This window comes from Myotis davidii, unplaced genomic scaffold, assembly GCF_000327345.1.
Source record: "Myotis davidii unplaced genomic scaffold, ASM32734v1 scaffold854, whole genome shotgun sequence".
In the NCBI taxonomy this organism is placed as follows: domain Eukaryota; kingdom Metazoa; phylum Chordata; class Mammalia; order Chiroptera; family Vespertilionidae; genus Myotis; species Myotis davidii.
In genome coordinates this window covers 2,006,294-2,028,200 of record NW_006285939.1, presented here as the reverse complement: position 1 = coordinate 2,028,200, position 21,907 = coordinate 2,006,294, and the positions used below count along the sequence as shown (strand labels likewise).

Here is a 21,907-nt window from a genome sequence, read left to right as displayed (position 1 = left end):
CTTCACCCAAGGATACTTTTCCATTGAGTTTTAGAGAGAGTGAAGGGAAAGGGAGAGACTCATTGATTGGTTGCCTCCTGCACATGCTTTGATAGGGACTGGGGATCAAACCAGCAACTGAGGTTCATGCCCTTGACTGGAATTGAACCTGGGACCCTTCAGTCCATGGGCTAATGCTCTATCCACTGAGCATTTTGCTTAATTTATTTACTTTTAATCTATATGTGTCTTTATACTTAAAGTGGGTTTTGTTTTTGATTCACCCTCATAATCTGTCTTGGCTTCTGGGGCAAGGCAGGCCGGCTTCTGGGGTGGGGCTGCCTTGCTGCCCAGGACCTGCCAATGGGGTCTCTGGTGGCAGGGAGGGCTGGGCCTGCCCTGGATGGTGGCACGCACTGGCGGCTTGCACTGTCCTGCCCTGCCTGCAGTATGCAATTAGCCGCCATCTTTGTTGGTGGTTAATTTGCATATTGTGCTGATTAGCCAATGGGAGGGGTAGTGAAGGTATGGTCAATTACCATGTTTGTCTATTATTAGATAGGATAGATGGCATTACCCTTCTGAAATATAAATATTCCTTTTATTTTATATTTGAAAAGCATTATGTACTAAATTTGTAACTTAGATTTTATTTAGTGAACACACTTTTTTCCCTCAGTGGTATAATTATCAGTACTTTTATATTATTGATGCCCCCCATTAAGTAATTAATGTGTGAATCCAATTATAGTCATATTGACCAAAAATTTGCTTTATATTCAAGATGTTGTGCTGTTTTGTGCTATTAGTAGCATATTTTTAGCACAGAAATAGTAATTATAAATAAAATATTTTTTGTTATACTGCTGTTTTGGAGATACTTAGCCACATTGAAATTTTCACTGAATCTTTTATAAAATTAAGTTCATATATCTTAGGAACTAGCAGAGAAATTTTCCCTCAGGGTGTATTCCAGAAGAGGATCAGGTAGTTTTTGATAATGAATTGGGACCTTACAAAAATATTTCTAGCACAGCAACAATAATTCAAATAAGAATTGAATTGAGAAGGAAGGAAAAGAGAATTAGTTGTTTTTCTTCTTTGAATATTGGTGTTTTGGGCGAAAAAAGATCATTCTAATTTGCCTGTTTTTTCCTGTGCATTATCTAGACCGATCTAGTTTAATCTGTCTTATAATCAAAATAATGGAAATATGATTTTTCTTTTCATGGTAGGAGATGGAATAAGCTGAGACTGCAGGACAAAGAGAAGTGTCTGAAGCTTGAAGATGATTCTGAGGAAAGTGATGCTGAGTTTGATGAAGGTTTTAAAGTGCCAGGTTTTTTGTTCAAAAAGCTTTTCAAGTATGTGCCATGTGTTTTTTCCTTTTATTCTGTCATCAAGCCATTGTGTGCAGATTAATATTTTAGGAATTACACAGCAGTTACCTGTGGGCCCTTAGGTACTGGCAGCAATTTATTGCAAATAGATGCTGTCAAGTGAAATTTTAGCCACATGCTGTTCATTAAAATTAGATGATAATAAATTGACTGAAGTGCGCATTGGGTATGTTTGTAAACTGATGAATCTATATAGACCCATCTTAACAGACTAAAAGCAGCACATTTAAAAACCATCTACATCGAGTTATTTTATAGTTCTTAGTAATTTTTAGGAACCAAACCTCTAATTTCTTAAATCAGATTAATTAAGAAGAGTTTTATATTAAAATCAATATTGGGAAGGTTTTTTACTTCTATGTAGAATAAAAAAACTGTTTAGATTATTTTCTGAGTGCCCTATATTGTACCTAAGGGTGTAATACTTTTGAGCTGACCAAATGTGCATCTAAATATTTTATGTAGATGTCCTAATGTCAGAAAAGAAGATGTAGTCAAACACCTTCAGGATTGAGCTGCTCTTTGAAACTGACTATGTTTCATATGTGAAGTGGCCTCAGTGTTAGAACCGGATGCTGCATGGCAGGCGCATGCGGAAAGCCTGCAAGGCCTGGGCAGTCTCCCGTGATGAATGTGAATACTGAGGCACATTTTCAGTCTCATCACTCTTGGGACTTGCTTAACAAGGTACTTCAGGAAGGCTTCTTAGATGCATATAGGAAGTTAAACCATTAAATAGCTTCTTTCTGTCTCTCATTATCAGTTGGTAGTTGGGTGCGGGATGCAAACTTCTTTCTTTGAAATGGTTATGTTTAATCTTCATAGATTTGCCTGTCAGCCATGCTTTAAACTTCTGCAAGATGTCTATTTAAAAATAGCATGCTTTTTATATTTCATCTCAGAGAGTTTTTATTTATAGTTTTAATTTTTCTTGGAGTGTGTGGGAGAAAACAAGAACAGGAAGAATTATTTTATCTCACTAAACATATAGAAAAGCTGAATCCTAAAGATGTGTTGAAGTATCTTGGTTGGGTTACCATAACTAGACAGAAAAAACTGCAAAGAAATTAAAATCTGAATCTCTCTAGTAATTTTTGTAGATTTTATAGCTTGGAGAGGTGGCAACTTTGTTTATTGCTTTCCCAAAATGAAAATTAACTATGGAAAGATAAATAAAGATGTTTATTGGCAACTCTTTTCATCTTCTCTGAAGCGATTGCTTATTAAGTAACAGGCCAAATTATAGTATCTTATCAAAGATAAGATACTTCTACACGTATAGTGATTTGGCAAATATCCTCAAGACTCAAGTTGAATCTGCATTTTTAAAAAATGTGAAATTTTCTAGCAAAAAAATTTCACAGTTAATACAACCAAACTTTGCTTACTAAGAATGTATATGATATATTGTATTGACTATTTGCCTTATTGTAGTTAATGTTGGCACGTTTATTTGGTTTTTTAATTTATCTTAATTGCACATTCCTGGAAAGTATTTTTTGTTGTTGTTTTTCATCACTCAAAACAGGGTTTTAAATACTTCAAAAATGTTATAAAACTTCTGTTCCTTTTCTTCTGCTATATGAAAAAGAGTAATACGATTGATAGTCTCCATTTTTATTTTATGATTAAATTTCAGGTAAGGCCATTTAATTTTAAACTATAGATATGTATTTTTCCTGTATTTACTGCACCCTGTGGATTTAGATTAACAGGGAATTGTACACAAGGGAGTCAGAAGGTACAATTATCCATTTAAGTGATATTTTTTGTAAGGTCATGTTTAACTTTTAAAATTCTGTTTTGAAAGTTTGCCCAGCAAATGCATTCATCTGTATAATTTAGCAATCGAATGGCAAGCTTCACCCTTTTGACCTTACTTTTAGCTACGCTAGTTAATGCAATTTTGGATTAGTGTGACAATGCCAAAATATACCAATTATCTGTGATAATTTTGTGATGTTTTAGTCTCATGGGAGAAGCAGAGTATAATAATTTCTTTACTATGGTACAGTAATTTGTAAAAATATTTAACTTTCCCTAATGACCCCTAATAGATGCCTGAAACTGTGGATAGTACCAAACTTTTCTTTTCACTTCTCTTTGGCATAGTCTGAATTGCCAGCACCACTCTTGTGCCTGGGCCATTTTTAAGTAAAATAAGGGTTACTTGAACACAAGCACTGTAATACCTCAACAGTGGATGTGATAACTGAAAGAGCTACTAAGTGACTAATGGGCAGGGAGCGTGTACAGTGCGGGTAATGCTGGACAAAGGGGTGACTTATGTCCCAGCAGGACGAAGTGGGAAGGCTTGAGGTTTCATCATGCTACTCAGAATGGTGTGCAAACTTAAAACTTATGTTTATTTCTGGAATTTCTCTTTAATATTTTTGGACTGTGATTTACTGCAAGTAATTGAAACTGTAGAAAGTGAAACCACAAATAAAGGGTTAGTTCTATACATCAGTTTTTTGGCGAGTTTTTTGAATACATCCTTTTCCAAAGCTGGAATTAGTTTATTAGCCAGTTCACAGCCAGCTTTTATTCTAGATCTGGGTTTCTCATCTTTAGTACAATGATATTTTGGGCCGAATAATTCTTTGTTGTAGGAACTGTTCCTTTGTGTTGTAGGATGCTGATCAGCATCTCGGACTTTCACCACTAGAGAACAAGGGCATTTGCCTGTAGGTAGTGCCAGATGTTCCTGAGGAAGCAGAGTGACCCCTCCTTGAGAACTGCTGGTCAGGATTATCTCTCAAGTGGTTGGAATCAGAGGTTCTGGATTTTCAGTTCTGCCTTGCTCATTCTTTTATAACAGTGTGACCTTTGGCAAGTTACTTAACCTCTCCGTGCCTTCATTTCCTAACTATAAAACAGGCTGGCCAATCTCCCTGCAGGGTGGTTTTGAGGCTACATCCAACCACCTGGCCTGGTGCCTCCCTGGCAGTAGGCTCTAGGCCAGCTGTGGGCAAACTACGGGGACCCGGCCCGTTTGAAATGAATAAAACTATTGAAAAAAAAGACCGTACCTTTTATGTAATGATGTTTACTTTGAATTTATATTAGTTCACACAAACACTCCATCCATGCTTTTGTTCCGGCCCTCCGGTCCAGTTTAAGAACCCATTGTGGCCCTCTAGTCAAAAAGTTTGCCCACCCCGCTCTAGGCTCCTGAAGTAGTTGCCATTATTCTCTGATTGTATACCACTTGCAAGTAGAACTTTTCCTTCTTCCCAAATTAAATGATATTTTATTCATAGTGCACTTTTTATGTCTTGATTTTTAATCCTTTTTTTCCAGGGTGCATATTCAAATTGTATATTATGACTAGAGGCCCAGTGCGCAAAAATTTGTGCACTGGGTGGGGGTTGGGGGCCCCTCAGCCTGGCCTGCCCCCTCTCACAGTCCAGGAACCCTCAGGGGATGTCTTACTGACAGCTTAGGCCCGCTCCCTCCACGGCTTGTCTGAGCCTTGGGCCGGCTCTCCCAGCGGCAGCCGCCATCCGTGGCCTGCCTGAGCCTCGGGCAGCCGCTGTGGCTTTGTCCGGAAGGACGTCTGGAAGGATCTCCACCCTAATTAGCATATTACCCTTTTATTAGTATAGATTAGCAAACTTAGTAAGCAGTAAAATTCTCATTCTAAGTTTTCCTTATGTGATAGATAATAATGGCAACAGCTGGAGTCAAATTTTGGAATTGATTTGCCGAATACTGGGGGAAAGTTAATTATGACATGAGAGAAGATTAAGTAAAACTAGTTCAACAAGGACTGCAGTTCATAATGAGATTTTAGGTAGACATGTCGTGTACCAAATACATTTGGGCAGTAAAATGAAATCATTTTCTTTTACGGTGGGAAGCTCATTAGTCTTGGTATTTTCCTGAAAGAAAAAAAAAAATCCTTTGGATTTCATTGTCTTTTAACTTATGTGTTTTTTTGTGTGTGTTTTTTTTAGATTTCTTTTTAACTTTTTAACTTGGCATGGAATCTTTATACTGTTCCATGATGTTAACTCTTAAAAATTCTTTTTGCATTATTCCTTTTTTAAACTTTATTTTTATTTTTTTTTAAACTTTATTTTTAGACTATAGATTAAATAAATATGCCATTGAGAAAGGAAAATACCAACATTTTTCTTTCTTTTTTTTGTAGAGGGGACTGTGTTATTATTACCTTTGACCTGTACTCCTTATTTAAAATATCAAGAGCTCTAATGTTTTTGTATCTATGAAAAAGTCCCTGAATCAACTTCTGCTTTAAAATATTAAAAAGTTTTTTTGTATTATTGATTTTTGAAACTTTTTTTTGCATATGCTAGTAATATGGCAGAATCATCTGTTATGTATTAATTTTGTGAGGAACTCTATTATTCAGACTTGTTTATCACCTTACAATTTAATTTAATTTTTCTTACAAAAAGAAAATATGGACCTAGCCGATTTGGCTCAGTGGATAGAGCATCCACCCATGGACTGGAGGGTCCCAGGTTCAATTCTGGTCAATGGCATATACCTTGGTGGCAGACTCGATCCCCGGCCAATGTTTCTCTCTCTCTGTCTCTCCCCCTACCTTCCACTCTCTCTAAAAATCAATGGAAAAAATATCTTCAGGTGAGGATTAACAACAACAAAAAAAGTAATATGATTACCAAGTGACTTTTCAGTAATATATGCTATAAATTGGTAATCTATGGCCTGCTTTTGATGCTGTTCATGCTTTTTGTTAATAGAAAATTATTGAAACTTAAAAAACTAAAAGTATTTGAGATTTCCCCCTCCAGAAAGATACTGAAAAAGATAATGAGTTTATGTTTATCTACCAAGCTATTTTTAATGTTGTAAAGGAAATAAAATAGCCCCTAATTATGCCATCTATCAGTTTAATTAGAAATGTGTTAATGTTCTGTAAAGAAAAATTTGTGATTTTAGGCCTAGGTAATAAAAAATGTATGACTTTATAAATATAATACTTATGTAAAACACACATCCGGCATGTTTCTCTAACTGGTACTAGAACTTAGCGAAATGATTAATTCATGAGTACTTTGTGTTATGATCTGTATTATCCACCATTTGCCATTTTCTTTTTCTTGTTGGTGTTTGTTGTTGTAGGTACCAGCAGACAGGTGTTAGGTGGCTGTGGGAATTGCACTGCCAGCAGGCAGGAGGAATTCTGGGAGACGAAATGGGATTGGGCAAGACCATCCAGATAATTGCCTTCTTGGCAGGTCTGAGCTACAGCAAGATCAGAACTCGTGGTTCAAATTACAGGCAAGTGCTCCTCTGCAGACTGTCAGTCTGTGGAGCTCAATTAATATTTTATCAGATGTATTGCTGTGGAGGAGGGTCTTGTGAATTATTGATGACATTTCAATTACAATATTCCTTTAATTCTTTTAGTGGGGGAGATCAAAGGAAAATTTTTACGAGACAATGGAGCTGTAGGGCAGGAGAAATTAAACATGTAACACTTTTAATGAATTCTAGGCATTGAGGCTTCATTTTGCAGATGAGCCCCACTAGATGTTTTGGGTCAATACAGTTGTCTAAGGTTAGCTTCTACAAATGGATTGTTTACAAACTCAATTATGTTAATATCAATAGTTTACACAATATGGAATATTAAATTAGACATGATACTTTTAGTTCCATTTATTAAATTTTATATTAAAATATTTGTTTTGGCATGAGACCAGGTAAGCATTACAGTAAGTACAAAGTCTATTCATGGGGAAAGTTGGAACTTTGGAAAAGCCATTCTCCCGAATTTCTTCTATAGTCGTCGTGCATGAGAGCATTTATAGACAGTGATTTCTTATAATGACATTACTTGTCTGCTCACTATTGCTTTCTACCCCCTCTTCCAAGACTTTATAGAAATTCTAAGGCCACAGCCTAAGTGACTATCTGAAATGCTAAAATGAGAGAAAACTGTTTAGATTTTAGTCTTTATTTTCTTTAGGAATTTTAATACTATTAAAGCTTTAGTACTCTGAAAGAATAAGAATTTTAAAGTGTTAGTTCGGTATGGTAGGATTGAAATACTTTATTTTAAAATCAGTGTGGTGACTGTTTCCATATTTAAGTTGTAAATTTGCTTTGTATAGTTTAGTACTGGGAACAATAATGCTAGGTAAATTATGTGGGTTATTCTTGAAGCCAGTTAATCTCAGAGCTTCTTATTGTTTTTTAAAATCTTTATTGTTGAAAGTATTACTTATGTCCCCTCTTCCCCCCATTAACCCTTTCTAGTTCACCTCCCTGCTTCTGCCTATATTGGGGCCAGGCCCCGCAAGCCAGGCCAAGGGATCCATTCCTGCACTGGGCCTCTAGTATGCATATAAGATCTTTGGTTAGTCTCTTCCCCTCCCCCACCTTCCCTCTGAGATTCATCAGTCTTTTCTTTGCTTTTGTGTCTCTGGAACTATTATGTTCATCAGTTTATTTTGTTCTTTAGATTCCACATATGAGTGAGATCATGTGATACTTGTCTTTCTCTGACGGGCTTATTTCACTTAGCATAATACTGAGAGCTTTTTAGATTCCAATAGGCTTATCTAAGGAGTAAAAGCAAGCTATTTACCGGATGGTTATGTGGTAGAAACCTCGGGCATGCTCTAGATAAGATTTGGAGACACCTTTAAAATCATATCAGTGTATCTGAAGTCACAACTGCAGAAAGTCCCTGTGTTGTGTTGTCCTCCAATTCTTCACAGACAGTGTATAGCAGAGAGCCAAATACAAACCATAGGCTACTGAGTGAAGAGCTTTCCATCTTCACAGTGCTTTGTCTTTATCCCTTACTCTGTTATTAATTTACCAGATCAACACTTCTCATGAGGAGTATTTAAAGTTTTAGAAATATTTATGTAAATGCGGGAAAGGGAAAAAACACTTGGTGATTTTAAAATACTAAATATTTTGTTGTTATTACAAGGAAGAAGAGGTTTTTCTTCATATGTTAGAATTCTGTTACATTTTGCCTGGAATCAAGTGAAGACATTCCAGCCCAGGGAAAAGGCAGAGTTGAACTTAATGTTTTCTTTTCTAAGACTGTCATTAGTTTAGATTTGTAAAATGTTTTCTCTGTTCTAAATAGCTCTTAGGTGGGCTTGGCTCTATAACTCCACTTGGGTTTTTGTTGTTGTTTTGATAACTAGAATGCCCTAAGCTGCCCCAGATATTTTCTAGGACTGTCTTTCTTTCCTTAAATGATTTCTGGGATTTTCTTATTTCCCATGTCTTTCCTCCTTTCCTTCCCTATTACCATGAAACCTGTATGGAACCTCGTCCTCTGGGCCTAGGAAACCTAAAGTCATTCCTGCAGTGTAATTTTGATCTAAAAATTAAAACATGCCTCCCAAGCAGTGACAATTGTAGGAGTGAAGTCAAGGCTAATGATAGAACAGCTGTAATCAATTAGCTATCGGTGCATATCCTCTTTTCCATAATGAAATCGTGTGACGTGTTGGACTATAGCCCAGATCGTCTTCACTGAAATAGTATTGGTACAAGTGCTTCCCAAAATGTGGTTGTATATCATCAGAACAACGAGGCTCTGTATGAATAGAGGTGCACTGAGGGTCCCCCAACTCCCATGTGCCAGAGCAAACTACTGATATGTAACAGCATTGTAACATATCCTCCTCCAAAACAGAATGAATTTAGAGTTTTCCTCTGTGTTCATGTCCTAAGGAAACGAGTCAGATGAATAGTCAAATGAATTTCAGATGAAATTGAGTTGTCAAGTGCTATGAGTCGGCCTTGCTTTATTGGCTGTGCACATTTCCCCCGAACTCCTACAAGCTGTGCAGTTTGAGGCCCTAACTTTAGGTGGTGTTAGTGTTGTAATTTTGAGTCCCATGATCATTAAAATAGTGTGGGTCTCTGTGATAGCAAGAAGAAACTTTGTGGCAAAAGATGTTTTGGGTGGTTTATTTTAATGTGTTGTGTATGTGTGTTTGTTTTTAAGAAGGAGAAACATATGGCATGTGGTTAATAAAAATCTATACTGGTCACTGTGTTCCCAGTTCATAATGCACATACTATCTTATTTTCACTTTGCCATTCATATTATGATAGACACACCCCAAATTTTATGATGGAGAGGAAAGAAATTATCTTTCAAACTTCAGATAATATTTTAAAGTCTTAGCTATCATTGAGTAAATTTCTAATTACAAATAAATGGCTTGAAAAAATTAATAAACTTTTCAAGGTAAATATTTTACTTTGTAATTTCTGGTAAGTTCTAGGCTGTGAGTAGCAGATTTCCATCCTGCAGGTTGACATATTTGACCCTGACACTATTGGCTTGTCTTAAATTTGTGAGATCATAATCAATGATAATGAGGATGAAAGGAACTGTAGCCAGTTTGGTAATTAATGCTAATCCTCTAGGACAGTGGTCAGCAAACTGTGGCTCGCGAGCCACATGCGGCTCTTTGGCCCCTTCAGTGTGGTTCTTCCACAAAATACCAGCTCTTCCACAAAATACCGACTTCTGCGCATGGGCCACAAAGTTTCAATCGCATTGTACATGCGTGCCCGCACATGGTATTTTGTGGAAGAGCCACACTGAAGGGGCCTAAGAGCCGCATGTGGCTCGAGAGCCGTGGTTTGCCGACCAAGGCTCTAGGATATTTAAGTACTTCTAGTGGTCATCTTACCAGTGTTGAGGGCTGGAGAAGGGTAGGGTAGTAGATGTGATTGTTAATGGATTTGATTGCCCCTTCTTTGGTTCAGGAACAAGGTTGGTATTGCTCCTAGCTGTCTACTCAGCCTCTAAGCCTCCGTAGTCTTCAAATAAAGGGAGAATGACAGAAATTGAAGGGCGTAGTAATTCACACAGCTGTTCAGCCAGAATGTAATATTGACCTTAAATGACAAAATGTGAGTCATCATTGTAGCAGTTTGCTGAAAGAGAAAAACTGTGGTAGAACCTAATAAAAACCCCGTCCGTATGTGTGTATTTATGCTTATTTGGAAGTGAATTTGTTTTTAACTATTTTAGACAGATTTTGAATGGTTGTTTCCTAATTCCTGCTAAGTACATATTGATGATAATTCTTGTTCCCCTTGGAGGATAGAAGCCGGTGCATTTAATCCTTTTAGAAAGGAGTATTGTCTTGGAAGGGGCCAGGGCAGAGGCACACTCTCCCAGGATCTGCCTTGGAGAGAAGCAGAGACGTTTGGGGAATTCTGCAGGAAGTGCCAGAGTTGATTGCAGCCACTGACTTCTGTAGTCCCAGCCCTTGTGCAGAGCAGAGGGCAGGGCAGGGGCTGTAGCCGCAGGTTGAAAGGGTTTGGAAGCAGGTGGAGACTGTCATGTTGGAGTATAAGAGTAAGCCTCGTTTAGGTTATGGCTTGTTTTTCTGTTAGAGCTACAAGGTATTTTTCAGTTTTGCACAATATTGTTTTTAATATTTTAAGCACTGTTTGATTAACTCTGATTTATATATTTTTTTAAGTTCAGGTATCATTTATTGAACTGTAGCAAGAAAATAAAAATTACACATGTTCCCCCAACTCAGAAATTATCTCGTTTATTTCAATATATTTTCTGCCAACCCTTAAAAATATTTTTTTAAATATGTTTTATTGATTTTTTACAGAGAGGAAGGGAGAGGGATAGAGAGCTAGAAACATCGATGAGAGAGAAACATCGATCAGCTGCCTCCTGCACACCCTCTGCTGGGGATGTGCCCGCAACCAAGGTACATGCCCTTGACTGGAATCGAACCCGGGACCTTTCAGTCTGCACGCCGATGCTCTATCCACTGAGCCAAATTGGTCAGGGCCTTAAAAATACTTTTATTTAATAAAGCCAGTATTCATTAATTCCTTCCTGTGCCTTAGGCATTGAGGTGATTTGAAGGAAGGCGCTTAGGAATGATTAGTTAGTACCGGGTCTCATTAGGGTGCTGCACCGCGGAACGGTCCTTAGCCCTTCTGGAGAGGAAAGGACAGGGAGAAGCTACCGAAGCAGCTGAGGTCTGAAGGAGAAATAGACGATAGATAGGATAAAAGGATAGGAAGGGACAAGGCAGAGAGTGAGAGGCCCAGGTTGTGCTCTTGGTAGGAACTGAAGACAGTGCAGGCAGTTGGAGTGCTGAGCCTCAGGGCAGATGTTGGGGTGGTGTCGTGAGAGGTGAGGCTGATGAGGCGATCAGAGCTCAGATTCTTGTGGTTTCATAGGCCAGATTAGGTGTTTAAACTGTTCCAGGAACAATAGGCAGATGTTAAAAGGCTTTTTTAAGCAAAGGGATGAAGCATTCAGATTTTGCTTTTTTGAACTGATCATGCTAGTACACACAGTAACCGGGTCAGATGACAGTGGCCAGAACTGAGCATCAGCATGTAGATGCACAGGCAGGTGGCTTGTGGAGGGATTGAGGAGCCAGACGTGACGTGAACTTGATAGGTTGGATATGGTGGAGAGCAAGAGGGGCTGACCAGGGATGAGGGCTGGATTTCCAAATTGGGCACCTGGAGAGTAGGTGACAGTTCTTTCCGTTGGATTAGGAGTCATGCGGAGGGCAAGGTGTGTGGGGAAGATGCTGTGGGGACATCTGAGTGGAGATACAGCATTAGACATCCAAGCATATGGTACTTTGGAGTTCAGGAAGGAGATCTGGGCTGGAGACCTAGATTTGGCATCATCTGTGTAGAGGGAGTAATTGAAACAATGGGAATTAATTAGATAGCATGGGGCAGGAATGTGCAGTGTACATCTAACTGTAGTCTACACTGTGTCGGGCAGAAAAAGGTAGGGGAGGGGAAGAAGGACAGTTTAAAAAGTGCCCGAGACGGCTCCAGATGAGGGAGAGGGCCATGGAGGTCAGCAGGGTCTGGACAGTGTTGGCTCCTCTGTAGCAGTAGCTGCGTGAGTCTAGTGTTAAGAGATCCCCCCAAGTTGCTTAATATTCACTATGCACTCACTAGCACCCGACTCCCCTGCAGGACTGCAGATGAAGCAGCCAGCAATGGCGGGTGGCTGTGGTGGGGCACAGGCTCATAGCAAGGCCCAGGGGCTGGTCTCTGATGAGAGAAGGAACACTGTTCTACTGTCACAGGAGGGTAGGGCAGGACGGGTAGACTCAGGTACCTGTGGTTTACAGCTCATCAGGGTAGTTTGAGTGTAAGTAAATAAAGCCCGGTTTCAAAATAGGTTAAACTCTCCCAGTACGTGTGCTATCCCTTGAAAACTGCAGGAGTGGGCAGTAACACAGCCCGATCAGTAGGCTGGGATGTTGTCAGGGACCCAGGTGCTCACATTTCTCATTGTGTCATAAGATTTTGCACTGTACCCAGCTGCCCTGTGGCCACTGGGCTAGCTCCTTGTGCACGTGCAGCAGGAGACCAACAGAGGAAACGCTTCCCCAGCTGAGAAGGTGCAGCACCTCATCCATATGGTGTGTTCCAAGATCCCCAGTGAATACCTGACACCTGGGGTAGCACCAAACCTATGCATACACACCTATGGTAAAGTTCAATTTATAAATTAGGCACAGTAAGCAATGAACAATAGTAACTAATAACAAAATCAAACAGTTATAACCATGTACTACCATAAAGATATGTAAATGTGACCTCTCTCTCAAAACGTCTTATTTTACTGTTCTCACCTTCTTTTTCTTGTGATGATGTGGGATGGTGCTGTGTGTAGCTGAGAAGGACAGGAGGTGAGTGGCATGGGCAGGGTGCCATAGCGCAGGCTGCTATAAGGGTGACTGAACACAAGCACTGTGGTACCACGACAGTCAATCCGAGAGCCCAGATGGCTGCTCAGTGACTAATGGGTGGGAGTGTATACAGCACCGGTACACTGGCCAAAGGGGCGATGCACGACTAAAGCTGGATGTGAGATTTCATTACAGTCCAGCTACTCAGACCAGTTTAAAACTTTAGAATTGTTTATTTCTGGACTTTTCCATTTAACATTTTTGGACTGAAAATGCAGAAGGTGAAACCGCAGATAAGGGGGGACTACCATCACTGAGTGAGCCAGTGTTCCCAGGCCCCTTAGTGGACTAGTGAGCATTGCCAGGGGCGTGGTGTGTGCTGACAATCTGAGAAGAATCGGGACTCCTGCTTCTCCCGTCTTCACTACAGCCAGACCCTGCTGAGTCCCAGCAGGGACGCCTCTGGGAAGGAAGCGTGGATGCTGCACAGCACTGGTTCTGTTAGGGAGGAGCTAGGAGAAAGGCATGCTGGGATAGTGGTCACGACCCATCTATCAGCTACCTATGTGTAAGTCTTTTTTTTAAAAGACTTACTATGAACATTTTTCCAGATTTTAAAATATTCTTCAGAAAGAATATTAATGGTTACATGATATTCCATCTTCTTTAACAAGCACTTATAGTATTTACTGTGTGGTACAATATTGACAGTAAGCACTTTACAGATATTGACTGATTCAATCCTTATGTAAACCATATGATCAGTACTGTTATTCCCACTTTAAGATGAGAAACAGGTTCAGAGAGATTAAGTAATGTACCTAAGAGCACAGAATTAGTGTGTCCAGAGCTGGGCTTCACACGCAGGCAGTCCTAACCACTGACCCGTGCTACATTAAAGAACAGGATGCTTTAGTCCACCCTCCCTTTATTTGTGGGTGTGTAAGTAAAAGAGGAAGCAAGTAGGAAAAATAGGCTCCCTTTCCCCACCATGTACATATGCTTCTTTGGGATTGCTGGGTGGACGTGGGCTGTTGATAAGGCTCTTGCTCGTGGTACTCAGTTGTTTCCACTAGAACAGGCGCTTGCGCTCGATGGCCATGGGCTTACCACTAGTGACGGCCACTACGCTGCTCCTCCGTGTGTTTATCACATGGGAAGTGAGCAGCATGTGGAAGAGCGAGCTGCAGCGCTCAGAAGACTGACTTCTAGGTGTTACCCATCTCCTGTGACCATGTGGCCCTGGCACGTCAGCATTCTGGGCTCTGAACCCCTGGGCATTTCTGTCCTGCTTATTTCCAGGGCTGTGAGGCTGGCTGGAATTTTGTGGGTGAAAACTTGTGGTAAATTATAAAGGGTCAAACAAATGGAAGGCACTCTTGTGTTCCCTTAGTTTGAGATACATTGATAATAATCTCTTCATTAATCTGGAATAGAGGAGGAGAGAAAGTATTTTTATGACATGATTTTTGTTTGATTTTCCTTTACTTTAGATGTTATCTTTTCTAAAAAAAAATTATTTTTATTGATTTCAGAGAGGAAGGGAGAGGGAGAGAGAGAAAGAAACATCAATGATGAGAGAGAATCATTGATCAGCTGCCTCCTGCACAGCCCCCACTGGGGATCAAGCCTGCAACCCGGGCATGTGCTCTGACCAGGAATCAAACTGTGACCTCCTGGTTCATAGGTCAACACTCAACCACTGAGCAACACCAGCAGGGCATAGATGTTATCTTCCAATGTGCTAGCTAGCGTTTTCCCTTAATACCTGCATTCACCAATCGATGAATGGGATGGTGGGGATTTCACTGATTGGGTTTTAACCTTAGCAGCTTTTTTTAAATAGGAAATATCAATCCCATAGCTAGGATTTTCCTTTTGTGTTTTGGATTTTCTTTTTTGAACTGTTAAGTTTTGTTTGTTTCTTTTTTTATTTTTTGGCAGTTGATCATCCTTGCACTGTCATTTATGGTTGTATTTTCTTCTTGGACATTTTGGTACAGGTTTGAGGGGTTGGGTCCGACAATCATTGTCTGCCCTACGACAGTGATGCATCAGTGGGTGAAGGAATTTCACACATGGTGGCCTCCGTTCAGAGTGGCAGTTCTACACGAAACTGGCTCCTACACCCACAGAAAGGTAACAGTACCCACGTCAGCACCTTTTTGTTTGTTTCATCTTAAAGCCTTCCATTTTACATGCTTGTTTTCTTTGACCCATGTATATCAAGTGGGTGTTTCTGTGTTTCTCTTCATGCAGTTAAACTGCTACTGATTTAATTTGAGCTGTGTATTTTGAAAATAATTGTGAACGAAGGCTTATAATTCCAGCCCCTAGTGGTGATGAGACTGTTGGTTGTCCTGCTGGGCACAGACAGGGCTCAGCCTGGGAGCACGAGGGGCCGTAAGGCAGGTTCACGAACAGTCCCCTGGCGGATTAGGAGTATTGGTGGCTTCAAATGGTTTTAGGAAGGTGGGTACTAAAGGTCATAATTTTTAATTGGCAAAACCATTTATTAATATGCTTTTAAAACATGTTTTCAACGAACAAAAGAACAATATGCCATTTTGAGAATTTTGCAGTTTGCATTGTTGCTTTTTAGTTTTTTGTTCTCTGAATCCTTGGTTGTCATATAATTATAATCACTGTATTTTGATAGTGTATTTCCTCACTTATTCCTAATTTTAACCACATTATCTAAAAGGAGGTTTATCTGTATTCCTAGGGGTAACATAGATGTGTTCTGTTATGCTTTTTTTATTGTCATCTGTCTCACTATCTAGACTGCAAGTTGCGTAGAGTAGGGACTGTGTGTTCCGCATTTTTGTATCCCAAGTGCCCTATAAGCATTTGTGGAATAAATAATAATTACACGTTTTCACTGTGGTTTCGCAGGTTGTTTTATTGACGGGAAGTGGCAGTTTATTCTGAGTTCTTTCTTTCCTGAGTGTCGGAGCCCTTGAGCAAGCTCTCATGGACCATGAAAGAGCTGGTGAATGTTGGCCTTTCTGAGGGAGACACACATGAGCCCCTAGACCCCAGGGTTTCTGTGATTTTGCCAATACCCCTTTCTTCTACTTTCCCAACTTGTTGTGATCATGAGTAAGCAGAACTTTTGATGGAAGCGAATCAGTACTATCCATAGTTTGGTAGCTCAAGTTTGGTGAGATGAAGTCTTTCTTATACTAGCTGTTGTTAAAACCAACCAACTTTGCCTTGAATTTTAAATGATAAATGGAATATAAACCGAGTTAAAATATAATGCTGTGATTTTAAAAAGTGATATTTTAGCAGCATGGAAATAACAGTTTTCGTTTTTTTTTTTAATCCTCACCTGAGGATATTTTTCCATTGATTTCTAGAGAGAGTGGAAGGGAGGAAGAGAGAAAGAGAGAACGATGGATGTGAGAGAGACACTCTATTGGTTGCCTTCCACACACACACCCCTACCAAGGCTGGCAAACCTGCAACTGCTTCCTTAACTGGGAATCGATTCCTCAATACTTTGGTCTGAGGGTTGATGCTCCAACCACTGAACCAAACCCGCCAGGGCCAAAATAAGAGTTGCTGTTGTTTTTCTAGTCAAAATAAATTATAACCATCCTGTCACCACCCTTGTAAGCCTGGGTATTCCTTTTTTCACTTCCATTGTCTATTGACATCTCTTAATGTTTTGTTTCACAAAATTCTGTGGAAAGATCCATTAGTTGATGTTTGTCTTTAAAAGACAATTTCTTTCTATGTCCATCTTTATGCTTTTCTTTGGGCTAGTGAAGTGTGTATATTTCACACCTTCACCTGGATCACGGCTCACCTGTGTTTCTTCTGTAATTGTAACCTGAAGAGCTACCTGCATGTAAATGAAATACATTGACTCATTAATGGAAGTAGCATTTACATTGGGCAGTGTTTCTTGGTAAGGCTTGCTTCCTTAACTTGTTCAGAGGGCAAAAGCTTAAGGACAGATATTTCACTTCTGTTTACAGTGATTCTAGCTTCTGAGGTTGTTTTGCATACACAGACACATGCCAAAGTGATTGTTCATAATTTTCTCAGTGCTTTACAGTTCACCAAGGAGTTTAACTTGAAGTTCCTTACTAAACTTTTAAGGAAAAGCAGTAGACTTGTGTTTTTATTCTGACCCTTAACTCTACTGTTCCTTTTTTGTTACAGAATATCTCAGATCTGCCCTAACTGGTTTGGCTCAGTGGATAGAGCATCGGCCTGTGGACTGAAGGGTCCCAGATTCAATTCTGGTCAAGGGCATGTACCTTGGTTGCAGGCTTGATCCCCAGTAGGGGGTGTGCAGAAGGCAGTTGACCGATGTTTCTTTCTATTCGATGTTTCTAACTCTCTATCCCTCTCCCTTCCTCTCTGTAAAAATCAGTAAAAAATATATTTTAAAAATATCCTATATAATAAAAGGCCAGCGACCATAATGGCGTAACGAACAGAACAACCAATCGATCAGTCGCAATGAGGTGCATTGACCACCTCTCAGTCCCTCCCCCATCACGCAGGCTCTGATCACTGGATGGCCAATGGGGAACCACAGGGAACCGGGGTGGGTGGCGGCAGGACTGGGGGTTGGCAAGCAGGCGGAAGGCAGACCTCTTGGTCCCTCCCTCTGGCCTGCAGGCTCCGATGTGAATGGTGAACCACAGGGAACTGAGGTGGGCGGTGGGAACTGGGGACTGGCGAGCGGGTGGAAGATGGCCCTGATCACAGACTAGGCCTAGGGACCCTACCTGTGCATGATTTCGTGCACTGGGCCTCTAGTATATTTATAACGTGGAGATTATGTAGGAAAGCAGATCACTTCAGGTTTCTTTAAAAAACAAACAAACAAAAATGTATCCCAGATCTCTAAAGATACAAGCTGTCAAGCGAAAGATCAAAATTATGTTCTCTTTCAAACCATACGACTTAGAAACACAATCCATTTATTTTGAATGCTAACATCACTTTGTTATTTGTAATGATGATACATCAAAATGTGTTAATTCCTTACCCAGGCCTGATAGTAACACTACCGAGATCAGAACTCTGGCTTTTGGATTCAGGCACCCAAGTGGTGTTTGATGCCTCTGCTCTGTTCTTTCATACTTGTATGTATAGATCTTGGCCATCACATGCACACCTGTTGGTTTAGAGGTGTGTTCAATTGCAATAGAATTTATGTTTGTTAATCATATTTTAAACATTGTGTCAATGCCGGTCCAGCTTCTCACCCTGCATCTATTGTCTGCCCTCCTCTCCATACTTATTGGCTAAGACACCTTTTCTCCAGGGGGAGCTTTCTGTGCCTACCGGTTGTCCTGTCTAAATGTCACAGTGGTGCTTTGGCATAGGAACATTCAGGGTGGGGAAAAGGGGAAGAGAAGAGAATTTCTCTTTAAAAATACTAACTAGAGTAATCATGCCAGAATTGTTCTGGTTACCATTCAAATACATTATCTTTATTTTCATAATGATTTGTTGTAGTTGGTATGACATAAAATTTTGAGATTTTTGCATTTAGAGAACATATTTAAATGATCAAACGATTTCTAAATGGGGTGCATCTATTTTTCTTCTTCTCTAAATAGCCTGTTAGCTTCCCATCTCCATCACCTTCTTATATTATCTTTGTTAATATTCTCTTTGATAGCAAATAAAAACCCAGCTACCATGCCAAAAAAAAAAGTGTGACTAATATATTCAACCAAATGGTCCAACCAGATAAATTCATTTCTAGTCTTTTGAATCTCCTTCAATGGTCAGTTAAAACCTTATTTAATAGGAGTCAAAGATTTTCCCTTTCTCATGTTTTGTGGTCCTTTTTTTTCTATTATAGAGAAACCTAATGTGCCAGTCAATTAGTATTTATTTGTTGTGTAATTATGAACATGAGGTTCCAGGTTTTTGATGCTGTTAGGGCTTCCCAAAATGGGCATATAGTTTTAACTGGCCTTGAAAAGCTAACCATTTTGTTGGGGAAAGAAAATATATGAAAAGATAATAAAAGAAGGTAGTTTTGTGATACTTCCGCCATAACTCACAGTGGGTGGCAATATCTTTAACACTCTGTTGAAACGTTTACTTAATTATTAAGGACCTTTCTTTCAGTTTGAAGATGTATAGTGAGAAATTTCTTGCTTATATTCTGAAACAGTTGTCACTTTATGTCTCACCTTATGCTTCTATGTAGGATATAGTAATTCAGTGGAATATTTTAAATAATTCAAAGAGTTTTATCTTATTTTGATCAATTCATGGCATTTAGAGGCTTAAGAGTGAGAAATACAATGGCTTAAAGGTGTAAAGCATAGATTTTTGCAATTATCAGACCAGGGTTTGAATCTTGTATCTATCATTTGATCACTTTGTGATCTTGGGCAAGTCACTTAGCCTCTATGAGCCCAGTTTGATTTCCTGTGAAATGGGATGTGCAAAGCTTACATTTACTCTGGGAATTTTTACTATTAGAAACAATATTGTAGGTCTCTATCTTAGTTGTTGAGAAAGAAAATACATTCTGGCATATCTGATGATTCCATATAAATGCATCAAAAATGTTCATGGTCATTCATGGATAGACTTTCTTTCCTTGGGTCCAGACACTTGGCCACAAATGGAAACAATGAAATAGAATGTTAAAATGCTTTTTGAGAACTACAATGTGTAATTAAAGGACAAACCACACAAAACATAGGCATCTGATAAAACTGTTATCGTGTGTTCTTTTAAAAGTCCTGTTTTCTGAAACATTAGAGTAAAAAGACTTGGCTTTTTAAAAAGCTGGAAGAGAGTGAAACCATAACAAATAAAAGGGCCACATGCCTTTGTGCATGCCTCCAGCATCCTAAATATTTCAGACCCATTCCAAGTACACACATTATTACGCAAAGTGATGTAATTCCTATTAACTTCAGAGATGGTATGTTCACCTGATACAAGGAATGATAGATGCTATGCTTGTTCTGTGAGGTGTATTGTAAAATTACGTTGCTGGAGCTTTTTTTCTTCATTGTCAGCACAAATCCTTGTTTATTAAAGATTTAGCTTGAAGGAAATTTTAATTAATTACAGGTGCAGTAAATCCTGCCTGGGAAGCTGCCATGCTGTGCTTGCAGCGAATGGCCTTCATGTGCCGGTGCTCCCCTCCGCTCTCGGCACCTGACAGTGTGATTTATGGCTCTTGTTTCCTACTAGTCCACTGTTTGCCCTCTAGGAGCGATTGGTCTCCTGAGCCTCCGTAATAACAGCAGCTCTTGCACAGACATCTTTTAATGACAGCAGCACTGCGTTCAGTAAGTCAGGCTAATTGCAGACGTACCCTATTAATTGCAAAAACTAGGAGAGAGGTTACATATTTTACAAGCTTTTAATTTGAAACCGCCCGAGATAATTTGTCTTAAGTATTTGGATAGAGACATCGGTAATATTCAACAATTCACCATTATTGAAACTCCAGTCTTAGCAGGTACAGAATTCTGTGATTGAATCAGGTGAAAGCAAATAGTCTTGCATGTGTTTTTACCAGTAGCTATTGTGTGTGGCGGTTATCTTTTCAATGGGGGCATTTTTAAATTTTACTTATTCTCTTTCTAAAAGTGTCTTAATCCTTACTCATTATACATTTATAGCTAACATTACAGAATTTAAAAAATAAACTTTAACCCTTAAACATACAAAAGAAGCTAAACATCGTATTTGAGAGGTTGGAATCTCATTTGTGTAACTTGGTGAAGTGCTGTCCAGAGCGATCTTGGGGATTCTGCGTCCAGCAGTCGGGGTCGCAGGGTCGGGCCATGATCCAGTGGCAATTGTATAAGTGACAGTGGTGATTTAACTTTCGGTTTATTTCAGGCCCCAAACAGTTGTGGTTGTCTTCATCTCCTTTTCTCTCTGTGCATGCACACAGCTTTGTGCCTGGACTAAAAGGCGGCCTGGAACAGTCTGGGTCTCTGTTTGCTATCTTCTGTCTCATGCCCAACCTGTTTCATGACTTCTAGCAGCCAGAACCTCCATGGAAAATCTAGATGTGGAGGAACTGTTGAAATCATCACTGCTTCTAGAAGTCTTGGGAGGTGGGCTGTGGTTCTTCGAGGTGGAACGCTGCATCTTTCGATAGCAGCTGGTGGCGGTGCCAGCAGAATAGTGGTGTAGTCAGGGGGAAGCAATGAAGGAGTGTGAGCCCGGAGGTATTTACTGCTGCATTCATCATAAGTAGGAAGTCAGGAAATGGTTAAGTCAGGGTGGCCTTCAATGTAGTATTGAGCAGGTACTGAAAATGATGAATAGGAGGATGGCAAAATACCAGTCATAATGTTATAGCTCTCACCTGTCGAACCTTTAATAGGTACAGGTGTTATAGTTATTCTCTAAAGCAGTGTTATTGGCTCTGAAATGTTAAGTTTATTGTGACAGATGAGAAGACAATTTCCTCCTCTTTATTTACTTTTTAATTATTTATTGTTTAAAGTAATACATGTATTACATAGGTCTCTTTTTTCCCCATTGACCTCTTCCCGGCCACTCCCACCCCCCAGCACATGTCCTCAACCCCCTAGTGCCTGTGACCATTGGTTATGCTTATATGCATGCATACAAGTCCTTTGGGTGATCTCTTACCCTTCCTCCTCCCACCCTCCCCTGCCTTCCCTTTGAAGTTTGACAGTCTGTTTGATGGTTCTCTGTCTCTGGATTTATTTTTGTTCATCAGTTTATGTTCATTACAGTCCACAAATGAGTGAGATCATGTGATATTTGTCTTTCTCCGACTGGCTTATTTCGCGTAGCATAATGCTCTCCAATTCCATCCATGCTGTTGCAAATGGTAAGAGTTCTTTCTTTTTA

At 39.7% G+C, this 21,907-nt stretch overlaps 1 protein-coding gene across 1 annotated transcript in view; it reads left to right on the top strand.

Moving 5' to 3' along the window:
- ERCC6 (excision repair cross-complementation group 6) overlaps window positions 1–21,907 on the top strand; it is a 76,826-nt gene that overhangs the window by 28,886 nt on the left and 26,033 nt on the right. Inside the window, exons 5-7 of the mRNA XM_006757131.2 lie at window positions 1,215–1,343; window positions 6,495–6,653; window positions 15,070–15,205. Of these exons, the coding sequence (XP_006757194.1) occupies window positions 1,215–1,343; window positions 6,495–6,653; window positions 15,070–15,205 (424 nt within the window). The remainder of the gene's footprint in view (window positions 1–1,214; window positions 1,344–6,494; window positions 6,654–15,069; window positions 15,206–21,907) is intronic.